The sequence below is a fragment of the Phocoena phocoena genome, chromosome X (genome assembly GCF_963924675.1).
Source record: "Phocoena phocoena chromosome X, mPhoPho1.1, whole genome shotgun sequence".
In the NCBI taxonomy this organism is placed as follows: Eukaryota; Metazoa; Chordata; class Mammalia; order Artiodactyla; family Phocoenidae; genus Phocoena; species Phocoena phocoena.
In genome coordinates, this window is record NC_089240.1 from 4,862,422 (window position 1) to 4,883,030 (window position 20,609).

The window sequence follows — 20,609 nt, forward strand, 5'->3', positions numbered from 1 at the left end:
TCCACAGAGTTTCAGGGATGCAGACTCCAAGCTCCGTCCCACCACCTGGAGGATGCAGCAGCTTCTTCTGCATGGAGAAGGGTGATAGTGTCCACCTACAGGCAGCAGGAGGCAGCAATGGATGGAAAGAATGATGTTCCCCAGGCCAGAAGTTGGTCACCTGTGCACACCTGGTATCAGAGGAGGCTGGGCAGTGTAGCCTTCATTATGGGTGTCCGTGTGCCCTGGTGACACCCCACAACTGTGGGAGCCTGAGGATAGTTTCAGTCTCTACCAAAGTTATTTACAGATGAGGACGAAGAGGTGTCAGAGGTCACAGAATAGGCGTGCAGTAACGAGTTGACGCCAAGTTGGTGCTAAACCAACACTGGCTACTTTGAGAGTCTGCCCTGTGGTAAATTGGAACTTCTTCCCCCAATACAATAAGTTCTTTTATTCACACTCGCACAGATGATTCTTCTTCCTCACTGTTGTCTCTCTGGCCATCTCCACAGCCCCATGGACTGTTTCTGGAATTCATGCGTGTCCTCTCATTCCCTAAGTCCACCCATCCTTGGGGACCTCAGCTCTGGTCTCCCCTGGATGAACTCTGACCCTGATCCACACCCTCCCACTGCCGCCATGTCCACCCTGCACACGCCTCTGTGTACACGCTTTCTTGAAGGCAAAGGTGACGTGGAGACACCCCGTGGAGAAATCTCTGACTTCCTGGCTCATTTATCTGCCGTGACCAAATGTCACCAAGCAGCCTGGATCTCTGGCTGGCTGGAGCCTGTGTTGGCACTGAGTGATTTTAGGCAGGACGCCCCCAGTGGCTCTGGAGGAGAGACACACAGAACATACCGGGCTTCCTGTCTGCGCCCATGCCGGCTTCCGTGGCGGCAGCTGGCTTCTTCCCTCTTTTCCGGTGTCTTCCCCTTCATCCCGTCGGCCCGCTCATCATTAATTTACCAGCACATTTTTATTGAGCATCTGTTCTACGTAAGGCCCTGGGCACTGGCAGTTCACAGATACATTCACTCTTCTATGTAAGGCTCTAGGTATTGGGCATTTATCACGCGTGGGAGATAACAGTTCTTGTGTTCAGAGAGCGAGTAACCTAGAAAGAAATGGAGTCCATAGACGGTGGTAGCCCTTCAGGGCTGAATGCACGGTAGAAACTGCTGAGAGGCGCCAGGAAACAGGGGTAGCTTCTGGCTGGAGACCTGGACAGGCTCACAGAGGAGGAGTTGTCGGACCTTGAACAATGGATAGGATTTCAACACACAGAGACAGTGAAGGGGGGGTGGGAGACTTTAGCACGCCTTGTGTACCCACTCAGTTGCAGGATTCATATTTCCGTCCCCCCAAATGCAAAAACAAACGCTTAGTCAAAGGGAGTGTTTTACTTTCAGGCACTTAGACATCACTCATGGAGCTAGGGTTCCTCTAAATCTGAATTTAAAAGCAGGTGCTCTGGGTCACAGCCCTTACCTGCTTCCTCTTCTTTCTCAGTGTTTTTGTATCTTGAGTCTCAGTGCAACCAGCGCAGGAAGCTGGCAGAACCGGGTCTATAATCCATGAGCCCAGTGCTGGGTCATTGAGGGTCTGGGCTACAGAGAATGGGTGGACACAAGTCTCAGGGCTCAAGAACAAGAGCCCTTGGGTGCGCACTTCTCGGGGAGCATGTGTGAAGACACTGGTGCCCTAGGTGGCTCCATGTGGGCCCCCATCCTACAATCTTTGGGTCTAAGACAAAAATGTGGCATTGATGTCGGGTGGCTGGCTCAGGACAGGGGAACACGGCTGGGGGACATCGTGGAAGCAAGGAGGTCGCCATGAGCGTGGGGACCTTGGGGTGGATTTTCAGACGTCCGTCCAGGAGATGATATCAACATTACTAAGGGGGCAAGCTGAGGGTCCCAGTGGGGTGGTATGGGCCGCTCACAGTGGGAAAACACAAAAGTCTTTGAAATACTTCTAGAAGGACTCCAAGATGGCGCTATGTAGTGGGAAACACTGCTAAGTCCGAAAACCCCAAATGACTCTGGGTGGCTTCTGTATGTACACAGAATCCTCCAAACATCCAAAATAAATCTTGCCAAGACTAGCTGTTCAGCAAGATTCATCAAAGGATGTCTCAATCTGAGTGATAAACTAAGAGCCAGTGTGTTGAGGCCATTTAAATTTTGTTGTCCGTATTCTTTAAGATTCCTTAGGAGTAGGGGGCAAGGTGTCTTAGGACTTGTATTACGGTGGCAACAGGTTTAAGAGCATAAAGAAACTAGTGTTTTTGTCTGAGATTGACGGCAGCTTTATATTCAAAGCGCACGCAAAGGTGGCTATTACTATGCACCTGGCATTGTTCTGAGAGCTTTACACATGGGCATGGATTGTTAACCCCCAAAGCAAAGCCCCGAGGCCGGTACTATTATTATCCTCATTTATCAGAAAAGGAGCTGTGGCCCTGAGAGGTTAACAGCCACGCCCAGCATCCCACAGCTAGGAAGTCGCAAAGCTGGGATTGGAACCCACACTGTCAGAGCCATCAGAAAGGGGAGGAGAGTTCAAGCAGATCGTAGTCAGCTAGCCACCAAGACAGGAAACACTTCTGAGCTCAGAGACGAAGGATGTCTCCCCTTGATGCTGGTCATGGCTCCAGACCGACAAGAATCCTCGCATGAAGGGAAAAACACTTTGCAAAGCTGACTGGTATCTGTTAGGCACAACTTAGCATCTGATGTCTGCAGAAGGTCGTTCCAGTGCCGCATGGACAGAAAAAAACGGGCTTTGCATTCTCTCTGTTTCTGTTCTTGGGGACCCTGTGTGCTCAGGCTTCGGGTTTCTCTGTCAACGGACCTCTGAACCTTTTCTGGTGGCTGAGTCCCTGGGAGTGATCAAAATCACAACAGCTGTTCCTGTCCTGGGCTCTCACGCCCCTCAGATCCCCAAGAAATCCCAGGAACCCACTGCTTATTTTAATTTGGATGAAATAGCTGTTTTACGATTACACTTGGAAGGTGCTGAGTTCAGGGTCTAGCTTAGGAGTCAAGTTTTTCTCACTTAAACTCTATTTGCCTTTTTGTCAAAGGACTGTGAACTTTCTTTTCTCATGAATCCTCTCAGTTTTTTTCCAGTGGTGATTTTGCATAAAAATGGGTTTCATAGGTAGGTAGTGATCTCCACAGCATTTTTTTTTTTTTTTTTTTTTTTTTTTTTTTTTTTTTTTGCGGTTCGCACGCCTCTCACTGTTGTGGCCTCTCCCGTTGCGGAGCACAGGTTCCGGACACGCAGGCTCAGTGGCCATGGCTCACGGGCCCAGCCGCTCCGCGGCATGTGGGATCTTCCCGGACCGGGTTGCGAACCCGTGTCCCCTGCATCGGCAGGCGGACTCTCAACCACTGCGCCACCAGGGAAGCCCTCCACAGCATTTTCTATGGCCTTGACAAAGCAGCCCTCTAACTGTATGTCATCTTTGTCCTCTAATAGTCACAATTATTTCTGTTAAATTTTGGAGCGTATTTTAAACCTAAGTCGAATTATTGTTCCCATCACTACTTTTAGACTGTTTTTTTTTTTGAAAAAAATGTTCCATTTAATTTTCCTGCGTTCTCCCTAGAAAATGTAATAATTGCTTCCTCTGGTCAGTGGGCCTCAATTGTAAGAAAGATTCAGATCCCGTGGTGGTCAAAATATTTATCTGTGACAGAGGTGAGACAGAAGCACTGGAATTTTAACAATAGAGAAAAAAACTTCTTTAACTCAACATTTTTTTAGTAGTATATGGAGAGATCCAGGATGAAATACATTATTAAAATAATTTTGGTAAACAGGAATAAATAAACCTATTAGAAATATAAGGTCACACCAGGTGCCTCCTGATTTATCACATGATCTACTGATTTACTTTTTTTCTGTTGAAATGACACCTTTGACAATGTCGATTCCTGGGTTTTTGGTGAGCAACAGAACAGACCCTGAAGTAAGCCTTCGTATCTTATACACCTACATGCAATAAAATGCAGCCCAGTTTCTCTCATTTGAGCAACTCCAAAGCGGTCTAAAGAAATAATACAGAGAATACTCAATGTATCTTTTTATAGAAAGTTTCAAAAGTCCAAATTGCGCTATGAAAAGGCAAACACCCCTATAGCTTACCCAAGAAACCTTCAGAAAAATTAGTTCCTCATTCAGCACTTGTCCGAGCTACATTGCCATACCACCGCTGCCCCCTGTGAGGGTACTTGAGGTTTATTTACTGCCTGGTCCTTAAAACTGCCTGCCCGTCAGTTCACACCTGGGCAGGACAGAGCACAGGTGGCTAGTGACGGAATCTACGTGCACGGCTTTCAAAAGCAAGCGGGTAGGGCAGGCCCTTAAATGAATTTGTTCCGGGAGCCTGTACTCTCTTGGGGTTTTAAGCACACCAAGACTTGACTCGAATGTCAAGTTCAAAACAGCCACCAGATTTGCAGCTTTGGGGCCGGAGCAGAAGAGGCGTGCTTCCCCAGGCCTCTGTCTGTAACAGCCTCGGCCCCGCTGACCCTGATGGAGGACAGATTCTAAGTGGCTGCAGCTTCTCGCTGCCGAAAAGGCTTCTGAAGGAGATCTAGGGGTCAAGGGGAATGAGAGGGGGGGACGGAAAGAATTTGAAGGTAACCTGCTTCCTCTTTACCTTCTGCTGGAGAGGGAAAGCAGGCCCTGGAATTCTTCCTGCAGCCTCGCAGCCTGAATTCATCTTTAGAAGGCAGGTGCTGACCTGTAAGTTGTGTAAAGCGACACAGCCTGTAAGTGCCATCTCTCCCAGCATCAACTACGCGATGGACGGGAGGTTCCCCGTTATGGATCCCTTCAGTGTATTTATCTAGGCCGTATGCACATTGCTTGTCTGTGCTGACTGGTTCTTCCCCAAACCAGAGAGGTTTAGTCACCTTTGAATATGCCTGTCTGAAGTCAGGGGCAGTTTGGGGAGAACGTGGGACCCATGGCAATTGTTTTCTGTTAATTCCATTAATTTCTTTTGCATTTGGATCCATGGGCCACTCGATACCTATAACTACAAAATCACCATCTCCATGCAAACAAATGATCGAAGTGAATCATATAGGTGTGTGATGCTTTCTAGTGGGACAGTCTCTATGGTTTTATATAAAAAAGCTGAAAGGATAAAGCGAAGAAGGACATTTTCGGTCTGCACCTAATTCTGCTTGGTTCGTATGTGTTAACTCTGTTTTGATCTGCCACCTTTTTCTACCCAGGAAACACTTTTTAGACCTCTGTCAGAGCTTGTGTGATGAGTAGTCAGCTTTCAGAAGGTCATAACATTGTAGGATAAACAGGAAACCAAAGATCTCACAATTATTTGTCGGTAAATTAATTTTTTCTAAAAATGGCAATATTGGGTGTTTAATGGAACACAGAAGTTACATTTTAAAAACTATGTAGCCATCCTACTCTGGGGTCAAATTGGAATTTTTGGCACCTTTATTAGGTATCACATATAGAGCATAGAATTCCAATTCAGCCATTTTTAGTAAATGTATAGACTTCTACGACTATAGTCAAATCTAATATCAGAACATTTTCTTCACCCCCAAAAGATCATTTCTGAAACCCAGCTGCAATTTCTCCCCATCCTCACGCCCAGCCTCACTAAATTCTGGATGGGATGCGTCTGGGCTTTCTTAAAAGGGAGGAAATCAAATGTTAGCTGAGGTCCTAGCGTGTTTCAGATGGTTCCTGATGGCTATATGTATGTGTACACGTGTGTACATGTGTATGTGTGTGTGTCGCGTTTTACCATCTCACGTACATATTAGCACTGAGCCTCCCTCTTCCCTCCGCTTTGTTTTAAACACAGGCCGCGAAGCTTAGCATCTTGAAGTTGGAGAACAAAAATGGTCAGAGCTCGGAGCTTAGAATCTGTTAGTCAGTGTTTATTTGCTGAGTGCCTGTCCCAAGTTTATGAGACTGAACTGTGGCAGTCCTCTTAGAGTTCTCTGCTCAAACTATTAGTAAGGTTTTTTCCTTTCTCACTAGCTTCTCCCAAGCAATTAGGGGTTGGGAAAAAGATGGAAGAGGGAGAGAGAGGAAGAGGGGAGGGGCAAGAGAGAGAGAGAGAGAAAGAGAGAGGGAAAGAGGGAGAGATGGATCAAGGAGGAAATGCCACAGTTCTAATACGGTTAAATTTGCATCCTAACAGCTATTGCATAATCGGCTTCATCTCTTGTTCTGTCGCAGTTAAACAGCAATGCATGGGGTTGTTTTTTTACGCTATGTCTCTTACCCTTTTGAGCCTTAAGCATGAGAAATCCATTCCATGCATAATCGAGTGGTAGGTCTCTGCCTTCTTGCAGCGCACGGCAGGGTGATTTCTGTGCATTTTCTCTTGGGGGTGACTCTGATGACCCTGTCCCCACGAAACCCACTTCTGTCCTTGTCAACCACAGGCACGTCCATCTGGAAAGCCTTTTTCTTCACACCCAAGTTCTTCCCCGAGGGCGCCAACGGATGCTTTGCCACCCACGTGTGTTTCTGTCACGGGCAATACGTCACCTACCACGACCCGCCTCTGCTCTTCGACATCTCCCAAGACCCCAGGGAGAGAAACCCGTTAACTCCGACGTCACAGCCCCGGTTTCGGGAGATCCTGGAGACCATGCAGGAAGCGGCAGCTCGCCACGCTGAGACCCTGCGGGACGTCCCCAATCAGCTGTCGCTGGGGAACCTTATCTGGAAGCCGTGGCTTCAGATGTGTTGCTCATCTTCAGGCCTGTTTTGCCAGTGCGACTGGGAGAAGCAGGTTGGGAGAGGAAGCCATTAGCCACGTGCGTCTGGGGGCGCCTGGGGCCACCCCACCTGCTGCATCACAGACGAGCTCGGGGAGCGGCACTGAGTGAAGCCAGCCCTGGCAGCTTCCACCCCGGGACTCAGATCCCTTTTCTCTGTCTTCTCACCTGGAGGCGCCATCAAAACCCCACATTTACACCCTGGGGAAAAAATCAGGGTTTGCAATAAACAGAGGCATAGACATTAGTCACATCTTCCAAGGCCAATGTTATATGAATGCGGTAAGCGGGACTTCAATGAGTCTGGCCGACACCAGTGCAGACGGAGAGCAGGAAGTTGCACAGGTAACTTGTTCATCTCTCAGCCAATGCATGTGATCCACGACATAAGGCCTCACTTACTCCACAAGCTGATGTGATGCTGTGGCCACTGTGATTCCCCTTATAGCGCATCACAAAAAAGAATAAAATTTAAAGAGTGTTTACTAAATCTAACACATGCAACGTTATAATGAGTAAAAGACCATCTTGACCCATCATGGATGATGGTAAGTTCCAATTTGGTTATCGGAAGGCAATTACTGTCAGTATTATTTGCAATAATATGAAATACTATTCATGATATATATGTTTATATACATACAGTTTCTTCGAGAAGTTTACAGTATTTAGAAGCTTATCACTATTTAAGTAAAAGCAATAGAGGCTCACAGCTCTGTCTGTGCTGCAGCCTTTTGGTGAAATCCCTCAGGAACAATAATGCCAAGACAAATCTCTCCTGTATGGATTTGCATCCCATAATTTGCAGCATTCTACTTGGGTTCTGCTGTTTCTTTGGTGAATGGAGGTTCTGAACTCAAAGGCCACTTCAGTGATGCTGCAGTCCCTGGAATCCCTTCTAACAGATCCAGAATTTTTGGCATGTAAAATGTGCGATATTTCATGGGGGGAGAAGGACACAAGCAATCCATCCACGACCCATACCCATGAACGTGACATCTTGAGTTCTTGCAGAATTTAACGAAGAGAGAAGGTGGTTCATGTCCGTACGTGCCCGTACACATGTCCGTGTTTTCTGTGGGCTGATCCTGTGGCTAAGGAATATCTATGCCTCCACCATGAGATATGCAATTTTGTTTGAGTTCCATTTCCTGCAACCTCAGTAACGCAGGATGAGGCATAACCCGGTCACGTCGGAGACTGGGGGTTAGGGGCACAGCTGGCGAGAGTTCCAACGTCTGAGCCACCAGCCCCTCCTGAGGAAAGGATTCACCTGTGCAGAGAGCACTTAGGTCACCTTCAGGCGCTGAACATCCTCCAACAGTATCATGCAGATTCCTTTCCTGTACTGATCCCTCCTCAGGAGCTGTGGTCCATCTGCCTCCCATTCATCTCTTTCGGGAACATGTCTGAACATCTGCTCTTGGCTCAGGGCTTTCTCGATCCCACAAGAGTGAGGGTCAGTGGAATACCCCACCCCACTGGTACCCTGGCCCCTCCAGGCCCTTTGGAGAAAATGTGTACAGTGTGGCTCAGGCTTCCTGACAGTGGACTCTCACTTCCTCTATTTGTCTCCACTGAAGAATTTCTAAGATCTAGCAGCATGTCCCCAGCTCCTCTTTAAGGAGGCCCAATTTCAGATTTTTAATCCTTCTTTTTCTTAAAAAAGAGAAAAGATTCCCGCCCACCCACCCACCCCCCGCCCACTCCCTGGGAATGGTTTAAAGTTGGAAAACAAACAGGATTCTTTGTTTTAATGCGGATTTCTCATTGCAGAAATTGCCCGAAATCTGTCACATTGTTTTAGGAAATAGTCTCATGAAAGAATGCACCAGCATGTTACTAATGTGTTAGGATTATTGCTATTATCATACGGAAACTATATAAAGCCGCTTACGAACTCAGGTTTGAAGATGATCACGTTTACTCAGAATTGAACATACTCAATGCAGATGGACTTTTACAAAACATCTTATGATGTAAGAACATGTGTTTGAGGGTGAAATAACTTGAAGGAGTTTTATAGATGATGTGAATACATAGCTTTGTGTAGAATTAATTGTTTAACCTATACAATGGTAACAGCCAATGAAGAATCCATATACCTCTGGAGGTACAATGAGCTTTAAAGTATTTGCCTCAGAATAACTTGGATCACCCTTATGTTTCACGGTATTTGAAAATCAGGTTTATTTGTCATAATCATAATTACCATAGACTTCAGACCACTGACTATCTGAAAGTTTTGCTTGGAATGTACAGCAGGAAATTGGAATTCCCATCGGTGTGGCCTCTTGAGTTGTATGTGCAAACCTTAGTGAGTTTTGAAGCTTTAAACAAATTCTTTTTTAAAAAACCTTTGTATTTCTAGCATTTCGTAGATGTTAAAGGCTAAGCAAACACTAATCTATAGACAGGGCACTATTTGACAATGTCAGTTTCACTGCATGAAAAGCAAAATCACAACCTACCTATCGAGGTAATTAAGGATTAAAGAAAGGAAACAGATTTCAGGTAGCCCTGAAGGACATCCAGTGAAGGATAAAGAAACAGAAAAAGTACTTGGCATCTGTCTGAACAATGCAATCTGTGAAGTCATCGCCTCTGTGCAGGTTTCCCAGAACCTTGTCCTGATGTTAATGCAAAAGTAAAATAAAAGTTTCCTTGGCAATTAAACATTCTGTGCTGTCGTGCCGTGCTTTCCCCCAGGACTCAATTCAGCGAGCGTGTGGAGTGTTTCCTATGTTTGGGGCACGATGTTAATTGATGGGGAATATGGGTTTTAGTTCAGCAAATATTTATGGAATGTCTGAGGCTCCGGGGAGGGGTAGGAAGTGTAGAGATGGCTAAGAAATAAATAGCCCATGACTTTCATGATTAGAGGGCAGGGCAAGGGCCAAGTTATCCATCTCGCACACGGCCTCTTTTCAGGGGCTCACAAAAAAATGTCTAACGTCTTTTTAATGTCAGAAACAAAAACTGAACATTTGGGGTTGAAGATCATAGGTGCACAGGTACCAACGCAGTCGTAAAATAGAATTCTTTTGTGTTTTAATATGGTTTATGTTTTTATGTAACCTGTCTTTATCTTGAATCTTATGCATATGTTTCCTTCCTGGACCTTGGAAGTCTTAACCGGTCCTGGACCCAGATGAAGCAGCTTCTTTGCTCAGCAGATGTTTGGGGCAGAGAAGGGTCTAAATTTTGATACGACAAACCTTGCCCTCTCTTCTCTACCTTTCGACTGGGTTCCCTAGGAAGGCAGAAGTGGAGTCAGACTAAACTGCTGAAGCCATGAGAATAAGGAAGGAATGCAGTGATGCTGGGGCTTAGGTGGGCTCTCACTGACCCAGCCATTCTGGATAAAAGCTAAACCATGCCCGTCGGGAGGCGGGCTGACCCATGGGTCGTAGTAGGGAGAGGTGTGCGTGGATGAAAGATGTTGCTTTGCACAGGCTCCTGTGTGATACACGCCAAGCTTCGTCACCTCCTCTTTGGTCCTGAGAGGATGTAAGGTGTGATGTCAGTGACCAAGTGCCTCGTAAACTATAGCTGCCTGACTCCCCTCACCTCCCATCCATCTGGGCTGCCCTGGCCTCAGACAGGACCGTGTGGGTGCCCTGGCCATCCTTGGTGTCCCGATGCCACGAACCGGGTCTGTGTTGCTACACCTGCCTCTAGCTGACATCACTTCCTACCATCTCTTTGTGTGATGGGCTACGGGTTAAGTGATCGTAATTTAAGAGTGTCAAATATTATGTTAGAGGAGCTGTTTCAATTAAGGAAACGTCCACTTACCTAATTAGAACACAAGCAACTTGAAAACGACCCATGTGTTCATGCAAAGGAAATACTGTCATGAAGCAATTTCTCAGTTTTCTGAGAACTCAGTGGACCTTACATCTAGGAGAGCCTCAGATGTTTGCCCTAAAGGTGGTTCTCCTCATGAAGTTCAGATCCTCTAAATGACCTCTCAGGGTACTGCTGTTTATCTTACCCATCTTCAAAGAAGCTGATTGTCAAATGAATGTATAATATATTCAAAACAGAAATAGGGCTTCCCTGGTGGCGCAGTGGTTGAGAGTCCGCCTGCCGATGCAGGGGACACGGGTTCGTGCCCCGGTCCGGGAAGATCCCACATGCCACGGAGCGGCTGGGCCCGTGAGCCACGGCCGCTGAGCCTGCGCGTTCGGAGCCTGTGCTCCGCAACGGGAGAGGCCACAGCAGTGAGAGGCCCACGTACCGCAAAAAAGCAACAAAAAAAAGAAATAGACTCACAGACGTAGAAAACAAATTTATGGTTACCAAAGGGGCAAGAGAGGGGAGGATTCAACTAGGGGTTTAGGATTAACAGATAACACACCACTATACACAGAATAGATAAAAAACAAGCATTTACTATATACCACAGGGAACGATATTCAATATATTGTAATAACCTGTAATGGAAGATCTGAATATATACATATGAGTTACTTTGTTGTACACCTGAAATACACAATATTGTAAATCAGCTACACTGCAATTAAAACAAAAAAAGGCAGATTGTATGGTTTACCCAATGAGCAAACATAATGACTTTCATATGGTGGTCTGGGATATACAATTGGCCTCCCTGGTTATATGAGGATCTCAGGTTTCAAACTGTATTACCTGTGCTGAGGGATGGTGGTGTTTTTCTGAAGGCCCAATTTCCGATGAATATATTATTATAAATATGAACTGTGAATTGCCTGTCAAAATTTATGTTGTCTAAATTTAACACAGGGTGCAAAACTAAGTCACACACAAAGATATGACATATTACCTAGTGGGCAGGGCCCCTCAGTAACTGCAGGTGAAGCAGAAACTGTCTCATAGCTCTTACATACGGTTTCATTGCAATGGGTATCGGGCAAGAAGACATATCCCACTTCTTTTACCTTTGGGACCACAGAGACACTCAGGCCTGGCCGGAAGTTCCCCGCACCATCCTCTGTGTGTAGCTGCAGAATGCAGAATATCCAGGTAAGGACTCTGAGATGGTCCTAAGGAATGGTGATGCCATGACGGTAATGAAATAGCCTGGATCCCTGAGTCACCACCTGGGGCAGCTCCAGAGAAACCCCTCTCCCCTCATCCACAGGTGGCTGTGACCTGAACAGGATCTAATCTTTTTTTTAAGCCACCGAGATTTGGAGGCTGTTAGTGCAACAGCAGCTGGGGTTACTTACCTTGACTGATAACGCTAAGCTTGGCCACATTATGTAAGCTTGACGTTCTGTGATCATTTTTTGGATTGCAAAAAGATTTTTCCGATCTACTGGTGTTGCTTTGAATAGAAGCCTATGCACTCATTTTTAATTTTGATTTTATGATGGGAAGAACCCTTAACATGAGATCTGCCCCCTTAACAGATTCTTCAGTGTACAATAGAATATTTTTAACTACAGGCACAGAATTGTACAACAGATCTCTAGAATGTATTCATCTTGCATAACTGAAACTTTATACTCGTTGATAGCAACTCCCCATTTTCCTCACCCCGCCCCCCCCACCCCGCCCCTGGCAACCACCGTTCTGCTCTCTGCCTCTATGAGTTTCCTCATATAAGTGGAATCATGCAGTATTTGTCCTTCTGTGACTGACTTATTTCACCTAGCGTCTTGTACCTAAGATTCATCCATGCTGTTTACTGAAAGATTGCCCTCATTTTTAAAGTTCAAGGGTGTCTATTATTAAAAAACAAAACAAGGGCTTCCCTGGTGGCACAGTGGTTGAGAGCCCGCCTGCCGATGCAGGGGACACGGATTCGTGCCCCAGTCTGGGAGGATCCCACATGCCGCGGAGCGGCTGGGCCCGTGAGCCATGGCCGCTGAGCCTGCACGTCCGGAGCCTGTGCTCCGCAACGGGAGAGGCCACAACAGTGAGAGGCCCGCATACCGCCAAAAAAAAAAAAAAAAAAGAAAGAAAGACAAGCCGTAACATGAGTTGGTGAGGGTGTGGAGAAATTGGAACCCTCTACATCGTTGGCGGGAATGCAAAATGGTGTAGCAGCTGTGAAAAACAGTATGGAGATTCCTCAAGAAATTAAAGATAGAACTACCATAGGATCCAGCCATCTCACTTCTGGGTATTTATCCAAGAAATTGAAATCTGGATCTCAAAGAGATATCTGCACAACCATGATCACTGCAACATTATTCATAATAGCCGGTATGTGAACAGAATCCTAAATGTCACTAACTGATGAATGGACAAGGAAATGTGCTACATGCTTTAATTCTTTAAAGACTGTCAACCGTATGAAGGTGGGCAACAGAGAAACTTAAAGATAGAAGTATACTGGACACTACCACTACCTGCCTACAGCCCAGAATTGTGGAGAGGTGATTCTGCAACTACAGTGTGAGTGAGTGAGAAACAGAGTTGCTTGCTTTATACAACCAGCAATTTGATCATTACTTAAAGGTTGAGATTCTTTCTCAAAGTGGAATATTACATTTTGCATCATGGATTATAGGAAAATAGCAGATTTCCAAATATATATGCCTAGGCATGATGGTATTTCTAAGAGTAAAATCTTCTAATGAATACCTTTTTATAAAATATTCTGGCTAGCAGATATTTGGTCCTGTCCAAAACGCCCAAGGACACATCTTGGTCCGCACCAAAAGGTCCTTGATATTTGGTCCTGTTCAAAATTGTGTGGCATGGACCAAATATCTCATGGACCTTTTAGACAGGACCCAATTTCAAGGACCTTTTGGCATGGACCAAATGTCTGATGCACCAAATGTCTTACAAAAGTTTTGGACGGGACCAAATATCCTGCAAGGAATGTTTTTTTAATTCCCTGCAAACTTTATCACTTTTGAAATACTTTCAAAAATATTTCCTGTGAATATGTAAAAGACTCCTGTGAATGTGATATTTTATTTTGTTGATCAGATTTTAGTCTTAGAAAAAGATCAAAAGGTGATGTAATGTTTTTATGCCAACTTCTTTCAGCAACCTTTGAAATAATGCCATGTAACTAATGTTTAATATTTCCAATTAATCCATGAGATGCTTATTTCCTGTGCTTTTCTTTAAAAGTCAGCATTGAAAACATTCAGTTAACGCAGAGTATCAGTTTCGTGTTAAAATCTGAGGGGCATTTCTGCAGCAAGGTTTGAGAGTAGCGTTGTCTAGTGCCTCTCAGCGAAGGTGACAAGCGCCGTATGAAAAGGCTGGGAGAAGTTAAGAGTTTGAGATAATTCAGAAAAGGGCACTCGTGGCATTTTATCAGGCGAGGCAAATGTATCGGGTCAGTAACTGCTACGAGAGAGAGGTATGAGGCAGCCCATCCATTAGAGCTTGTATCAGGGAGACGTATTCCCAGCTGTAGCATCAGAAGCAGAGGTAAAGTGAGTTTCTGCAACACGTTTCATCATCCTGAAGGTGAGGTGGGAAACGGTCCCAGGGCCCATGCGTTGCTGTGATAGGCTGGCATATGCGATGATGTTTGGTTAGACTCACGCATCCCAGGCTTGATTCCAAGTGCATCTGTGCATTCATTAACTTAATCTTCATGCCATCTCTGTCAGATAGATGTTATGATTGTCTCGTTACAGGTGAGGAAACAGATATAGAAAACAGGATGTAAACAGACTGCTTTATGCTCAGATTCATGCCGTGATATTTTGGTTAAAAAAAAGTAAACGCATAGATTTCCATGGTCTCCATGTATGACTGTGCATGCTGTCTACTGCACGACTCCAGGGGTGACATGAACACACCACCATAGGAAGAGTGCTTTCTAAATTTGTCCAGTGTGCAATGTGGGCCACCATACGTAGCAGGCTTGGTTAGATGGTGACATTGTACAAAGAGCTGGATATGTAAGTCATTGATAGAACTTATTATTTTCACTGGCCTGCCAAGGAACACAGGAAGGTACCGCGAGAATTCAACCCACACATTGAATCTATGAGCTGGCCTATAGACTCGAGACATTTCCAGACAAAAGAAGCAATCTGAGGATACTGACCGTTAAAATGGAGTTCAGATTAGTGGAGCTGGTTTACTGCATTTAAAGAAACAGGCATGTGGTTTTGTGTTTGTTCATTTACTGTTTACAGCCCTCCCTGTGGCGCTTGCTAAGGGTTTGTGGCTTGTTCCACGGTCCAAGCACATTTAAACTTGTGTTTTGGAGGAAATGTCACCTGTCACTTCAGAGCTGCAGCATCGGTTGTCAGTATAAAAATTTCCCAGCACTCTTTCCACATCTCAGATAGAGGCTGGTCCCCCAGACTGGTCTCAGGGTGAGGATGACACCAAACAGAGCCCCAGATGACCCACGATGACCATATAGGGTGAGCAAGGAATAATCCTTTGTTCTTAAGTGACCAAGGGCTTAGATGTTGTCACTGCACCTTTAAGTACCTTCTTCTTGACTAACTCATGTCACCACTCTGTTTCTGCAACGGAATAATGATTAAATTTTGCCAGATACTTCATCACTCATTTTTTTCCCTTACAGATCAATCTGCTAAGGAATCCTGGGGCATTTTGAACACTGGAATGGTTGCGGCTTAAGCAGGCTTAGAAAGATATTTTAGGTAGTTGGAAGAGAGGAAAAATGAGGATGGCTTTGGGCCAGGATGAAAAACAAACAAACAAAACACAAAAATTAACATTTACGTTGACTGAAGTTTCAGAAATGTACACATCTCCTAACCTTTCCTGAGTGGGCTTTAGGGAGGTAAATAATCACCTCACTGGGTGACATCTTACAGGGCATGGAAATTTATCAACGACTGTACAAGTTAAATGTCTCTGCTTTAACAATAACAACAAAGCCTACATTTAGTGCCATGTTAAATATGTTGAAAATGTTTCATCTTGTTTAATTGTATGTTTAAAATTTTTGACACTATATTTAAAGTAAAAAGAATATATAGTAGGAACAGTGATATATTTTAAATGCCAGTAAACCATCTTCTGACCTTTCATCCTTTGAATTGTTTGCCCTTTTTATTTTCACCCCAATAATGTTTAGTGAATTCTGGTGCCAAAAAAAAAAAAAAAAATTATACAGTGTTCTTGTTTTCCCATGACAGTGTTTTAAAGGGCGACTTGTGTTAGGGAAATATTTAAAGCCATACTGCATAATTTCCATCACAGCAAGGCAGTGTTAAAGATTTTCCAGGGCTATAAATGATTCTGCTCATGTATAGTTGTTTAAATTCAACAGTGATGACAATTAGAAGAGAATGACCAAGCCGAAATGAGACAGTGACTTATATGCATTATAGTGGGGGCGGGGGTTGGAAGCGAGAGGAAGATAAGTGTTCAGTACAGAAGCAAGCCTTAATCATCCCCACTTCTGTTTATGGTGCATTTCTCTTAAAAGATGAAAAAGTAGAGGTCGGAGGACTGAAGTTGCCGTGGGTCGCAGTGTGGCAATTCTCCCGTAATAGACCATCTTCAGTGATTCTAGATAATGCATGAGAAAGCACTTGATGACTGCTTCTGTCCAAACAACTATTTAGCTCCGGGGCAGACAGAAGAGGCAGAATTTCAGACCTTCACCTCTCACTGTCTTGTATGTCTAAAACGTGCAGGAATCCAGTGTCAGCTCATCACTTACCGTGCTTTAAAAATACATATTTCTCTGCAGAAGATGGCCTCTGTGCTTCTCTGCTCCAAGGAAGTTTTCTAGAAGTACAAGAAATCCCTTCCGAAGATGTGGAGATTTATTCTAGGAAATGACAATGCTCTTGAATTGTCTTTCGATGAGACCTGGCCACGAGCAGGGTCCCTAACAGCTAGATGGCATGCTGCCCTTTCCAGAAATTAATGGCCGTGACAAAACTGTTTCTGCAGCAGCCCCGGCGAATATGTTAACGCGTACTCAGGGAATGGCCTACATACTAAGCGTCGCCCATCCAATTTGAAACATTCAGCAGTAGCACGGAGCCAGCCCTGTCCTCCGCTCTCCTTCTGGTGTTCATCTAGACCAACCACTTTGGCTCAGCTTGTCATTTCTCCTCTTTGGAACATAACCACAGAAATTTGCATGCTCTGGACGGAAAAGAACTTGACCGAGTGAATGAATGGGACTCTAAATCACTAATTTTGAGGACTGCATTTCAACATAAAAGAATTCAATTTCTGTAATGTAAGTCACGCCAGTGCCTGAGAAGGGAGGATGGTGACAAAGGCAGCTGAATTGTAAGGCACCGTTACGATTAAACACGATTATTTAATAGAACACATTTAATTCTCCTAGCAAGAGAGGGTTACCCAATTAGAAAGTGTTTTCGTCAGTACCATATTAAGACCCATTCTGATGTATCTTTCCTGCTGTTTTAATTGTAGTGTGTAAGGTCAAATGCAAACTGCAGTAGTACCCTAAACCATTTCCTAGTTAGTCGTTAAATATTCCTGAACCATAAAATATGGATTTGCCAATGTAGGGGGTTAATCACATTGCCCCAGAGTTTCTTCTATCTTGGCAGATAAGTACAGAGTTCTTTCCAGCATGGAACTCAGCTCTCCGATTACTGCGTAGTCCATTGTAGTTGCCAATTACTTAGGTGTTAGAAAAGCAAGACATTTTCATCATGGACTTGGACACAGAGCAGACTATGCCTTTTGATTCTTTACATTAAAAGTGATGTTAGTAGAGATCATTTATTTGTAATTCGCATGGGGTCGCATTGTGGTTGTGCTGACAGGAAGATGCTTTCACTCTGCCCTCGGAAGCCTCAACACTTTGAAATGAAAGGTTGGAAGGAAATAATGTAATGTGTTTCCTGAGAGAGGCACAGATGAAAATTGACATTTTAAAATCCATTCTCATCAGTGTTATTCCAAATGGAAAGACAGGATGGAAAGACTGCATGACAGTTGCTAGCCATAATTGGTTTAAAGCACTATATTGTGGAAAACGGCAAACAAACACAAAAGTAGAAAGACTGCAGTATTGAACCCTCCGTGACCTCATCCCCAAACTTCAAACACCGTCACCGTCGTGCTCATCTTCAAACACAATTGCACTCACAATATCCCCTGGTGGTCCAGTGGCTGAGACTCCACACTCCCAATGCAGGGGGCCCGGGTTCGATCCCTGGTCAGGGAACTAGGTCCCACCTGCCGCAACTAGGACTTCGCATGCCGCAACTAAAGATCCCACGTGCCGCAACTAAGACCAGCGCGCAGACAGATAAATATTTTAAAAATAAATAAATAAACATAAAAGTTTGCCTAGTCATCCCTGATCAGAACGTAACCATTTTAATGTTGCAAGATAGACTATGTAAACGGCTACATTTTTCTCCAGAGTATCTGTATTTTCATAGGAGTAAACAGTAAAGATGAGGAATAGACAGATGGTATCAGGGTTCTCTGTGTGTCACACCATCTCAAAACTTAGCGGCTTCATACAATACCCACTTACTTAGCTCCTGATTTTGTAGGTTGACATTTAGGTGGGGCTCAGTGGGGTGAGGATTATCTCCGTGGATCTTGGCTCCAGCATCTGTAATTGGTGGATGAACAGCTGGGGTGACTGGTTTATTATGGCTTCATCCGTGAAGGTTGGCAACATCCAGGGCCCCTCTCCATGTGGCTCCCTCATTCTCCAGCAGGCTGGTCCAGGCTTGTCCTCAAGGCTGCCGTTCCGGTGCTTTCAACATCAGAAGGCAAGGGCAAGCCCAGGTGCAGAGAGTTTGCAAGCGTCTGCTGTTGTGTGTTTGCCACTTTCCATTGCAGACAGGTTCCGTGGCCAAACCCAGATGCAAAACGTTGATAAGTAGACCTCCGCACTTACAGGGCATGATTGCAAGTTCACATTGTAACAGGATGTGCACACAAGGGAGGGGAAATCTGTGGCTAGCGTTACAATCTACTTCATAAAGTTTTTTTTTTTTTAATTTATTTATTTATTTTTGGCTGCATTTGGTCTTCGTTGCTGCACGTGGGTTTTCTCTAGTTGCGGTGAATGGGGGCTACTCTTTGTTGCGGTGCGTCGGCTTCTCATTGTGGTGGCTTCTCTTGTCGCAGAGCATGGGCTGTAGGCACGCGGGCTTCAGTAGTTGTGGCACACGGGGTCAGTAGTTGTGGCGCACAGGCTTAGTTGCTCTGCAGCATGTGGGATCTTCCCGGATCAGGGCTCGAACCCGTGTCCCCTGCATTGGCAGGTGGATTCTTAACCACTGAGCCACCAGGGAAGCCCTACTTCATAAAGTTTTATCAATGAAAGCAAAAGGAAATGATATGGACAGCAGTGAAAACGGCGGAGTAAGGACCTCCAAAATTTCCCTTCTCCATAAAATCAGTGAGACAGCTAGAAAAAGTTGTCAGAGATAACTTTTACAGGAATCTGGAAATTAACCAAAGGCTTGCAGCAAATATTCGAGGAAAATGGTTGAATCTCAGTAAAAAAACAGTAAGCTTGGTGGTATTTTAACTTGCCGAGTGCGATCCATCATTCTCCAGCCTTGAAAAACAACATCCCCCGGCTTCCCTAGCAGGCAGCAGAGGGAAGGAACAGCCTGGACTCTAGCAAATCCTCATTCCTAAGGGATGGTTTATTTGTCTGTTTTTTGCCCTGACTTGGAGCTTGCCTAGTGCAAAGAGTCTTTACCTGGAGAGAATAAAGGCTTAATCCCTGGTTGGGGAACTAAGATCCTACAGGCCGCATGGTGAGGCAAAAAAAAAAAGTTAAAAAAAAATAAAATAAAATGCTAACTATTATGAGATGTGAATTGTATTGTAATAAAAAAAAATGAAGTCCATTATTTCAATAACTTAAGAAATAAGAAAGTAAAGTAGCTCTCTTTTAGCCTTCAGTGATTCAAAGTTGACTCTCTACATGTACTTTATAGCAAAATTGTTTAACTTTTACACCATCTTTAGGATGGAGTCCTGGGCTTTTGATGGTGCTTTCTGTTTGTTTGTTTTTCGTTTGCCTTGATGAGCAAACCCCAGCTATGTTCCAGCTACTCTTCATGCCTTGAATGCCCCCTTCTCTACCCACTGACTCGTCTCCCCAAATTGAGGAGTCACGTTTTATCTTAGAATTCTCGGTTCAGTTATCTCCTCTCTAGGAAACATATTGTTTCCCCATGTTAACGCATAACCACTGCTATTGTGTTCTTCTGTAAGATGTGGATTCAACGAGATGGGTTTTAGACTTCTAGCCCCTTGAGGGAGGAACAGATTTTTACTCATCTTTACATCTCATGTGAACAGAATGATGCCTGAAACCTTCACAGGAATTTTTCATCTTCTCTGGACACTGGGAAGGTTATACCTGCCACCATCTCTGGAGCATCGAACTCGAGGCCAGTCCACCCTGTCCATTCTCCCACCTCTCTGCACACGTTGCCCAACCAGCTTAAAAACAGAGTGGTCCCAAAGGAGTGGGAAACTTCCATCCACACAAAAGCCTGAACAGGGATGCTTACAGCAGCTGTATTCATAATTGCCAAAACATGGATGCAAGCAAGGTGTCCTTCAGTAGGTGAATGGAGAAATAAACTGTGGGCCATCCAAACAATGGGATATCATTCAGTGCTGAAAAGAAATGAGCTATCAAAGCATGGAAAGACATGGAGGGACCTTAAATGCTTATTATTAAGTGGAAGGAACAAATCTGAGAACACTACATACGGTATGATTGTAACGCTGTGACATTCTGGAAAACATAAGACCATGGAGAGAGTAAAAAGATCAGTGGGCACCAGGGGATGGAAGGGAGGGGTGAATAAGTAGAGCACAGAGGATTTTTTAGGGTGGTGAAACTATACTCATACAGAATAGATACTATATTGGTGGATCCTTGTGTCATTATACATTCGTCCAAACCCATAG

General features: G+C 44.7%; 1 protein-coding gene across 1 annotated transcript in view; it reads left to right on the forward strand.

Annotated features, from left to right (window-relative positions):
* Nucleotides 1-6,902, forward strand: part of STS (steroid sulfatase) — an 86,234-nt gene extending 79,332 nt beyond the window's left edge. The window contains exon 9 of the mRNA XM_065900117.1: nt 6,429-6,902. Coding sequence (XP_065756189.1) covers nt 6,429-6,802 — 374 coding nt within the window. The 3' untranslated portion in view covers nt 6,803-6,902. The remainder of the gene's footprint in view (nt 1-6,428) is intronic.
* Nucleotides 6,903-20,609: the final 13,707 nt, after the last annotated feature.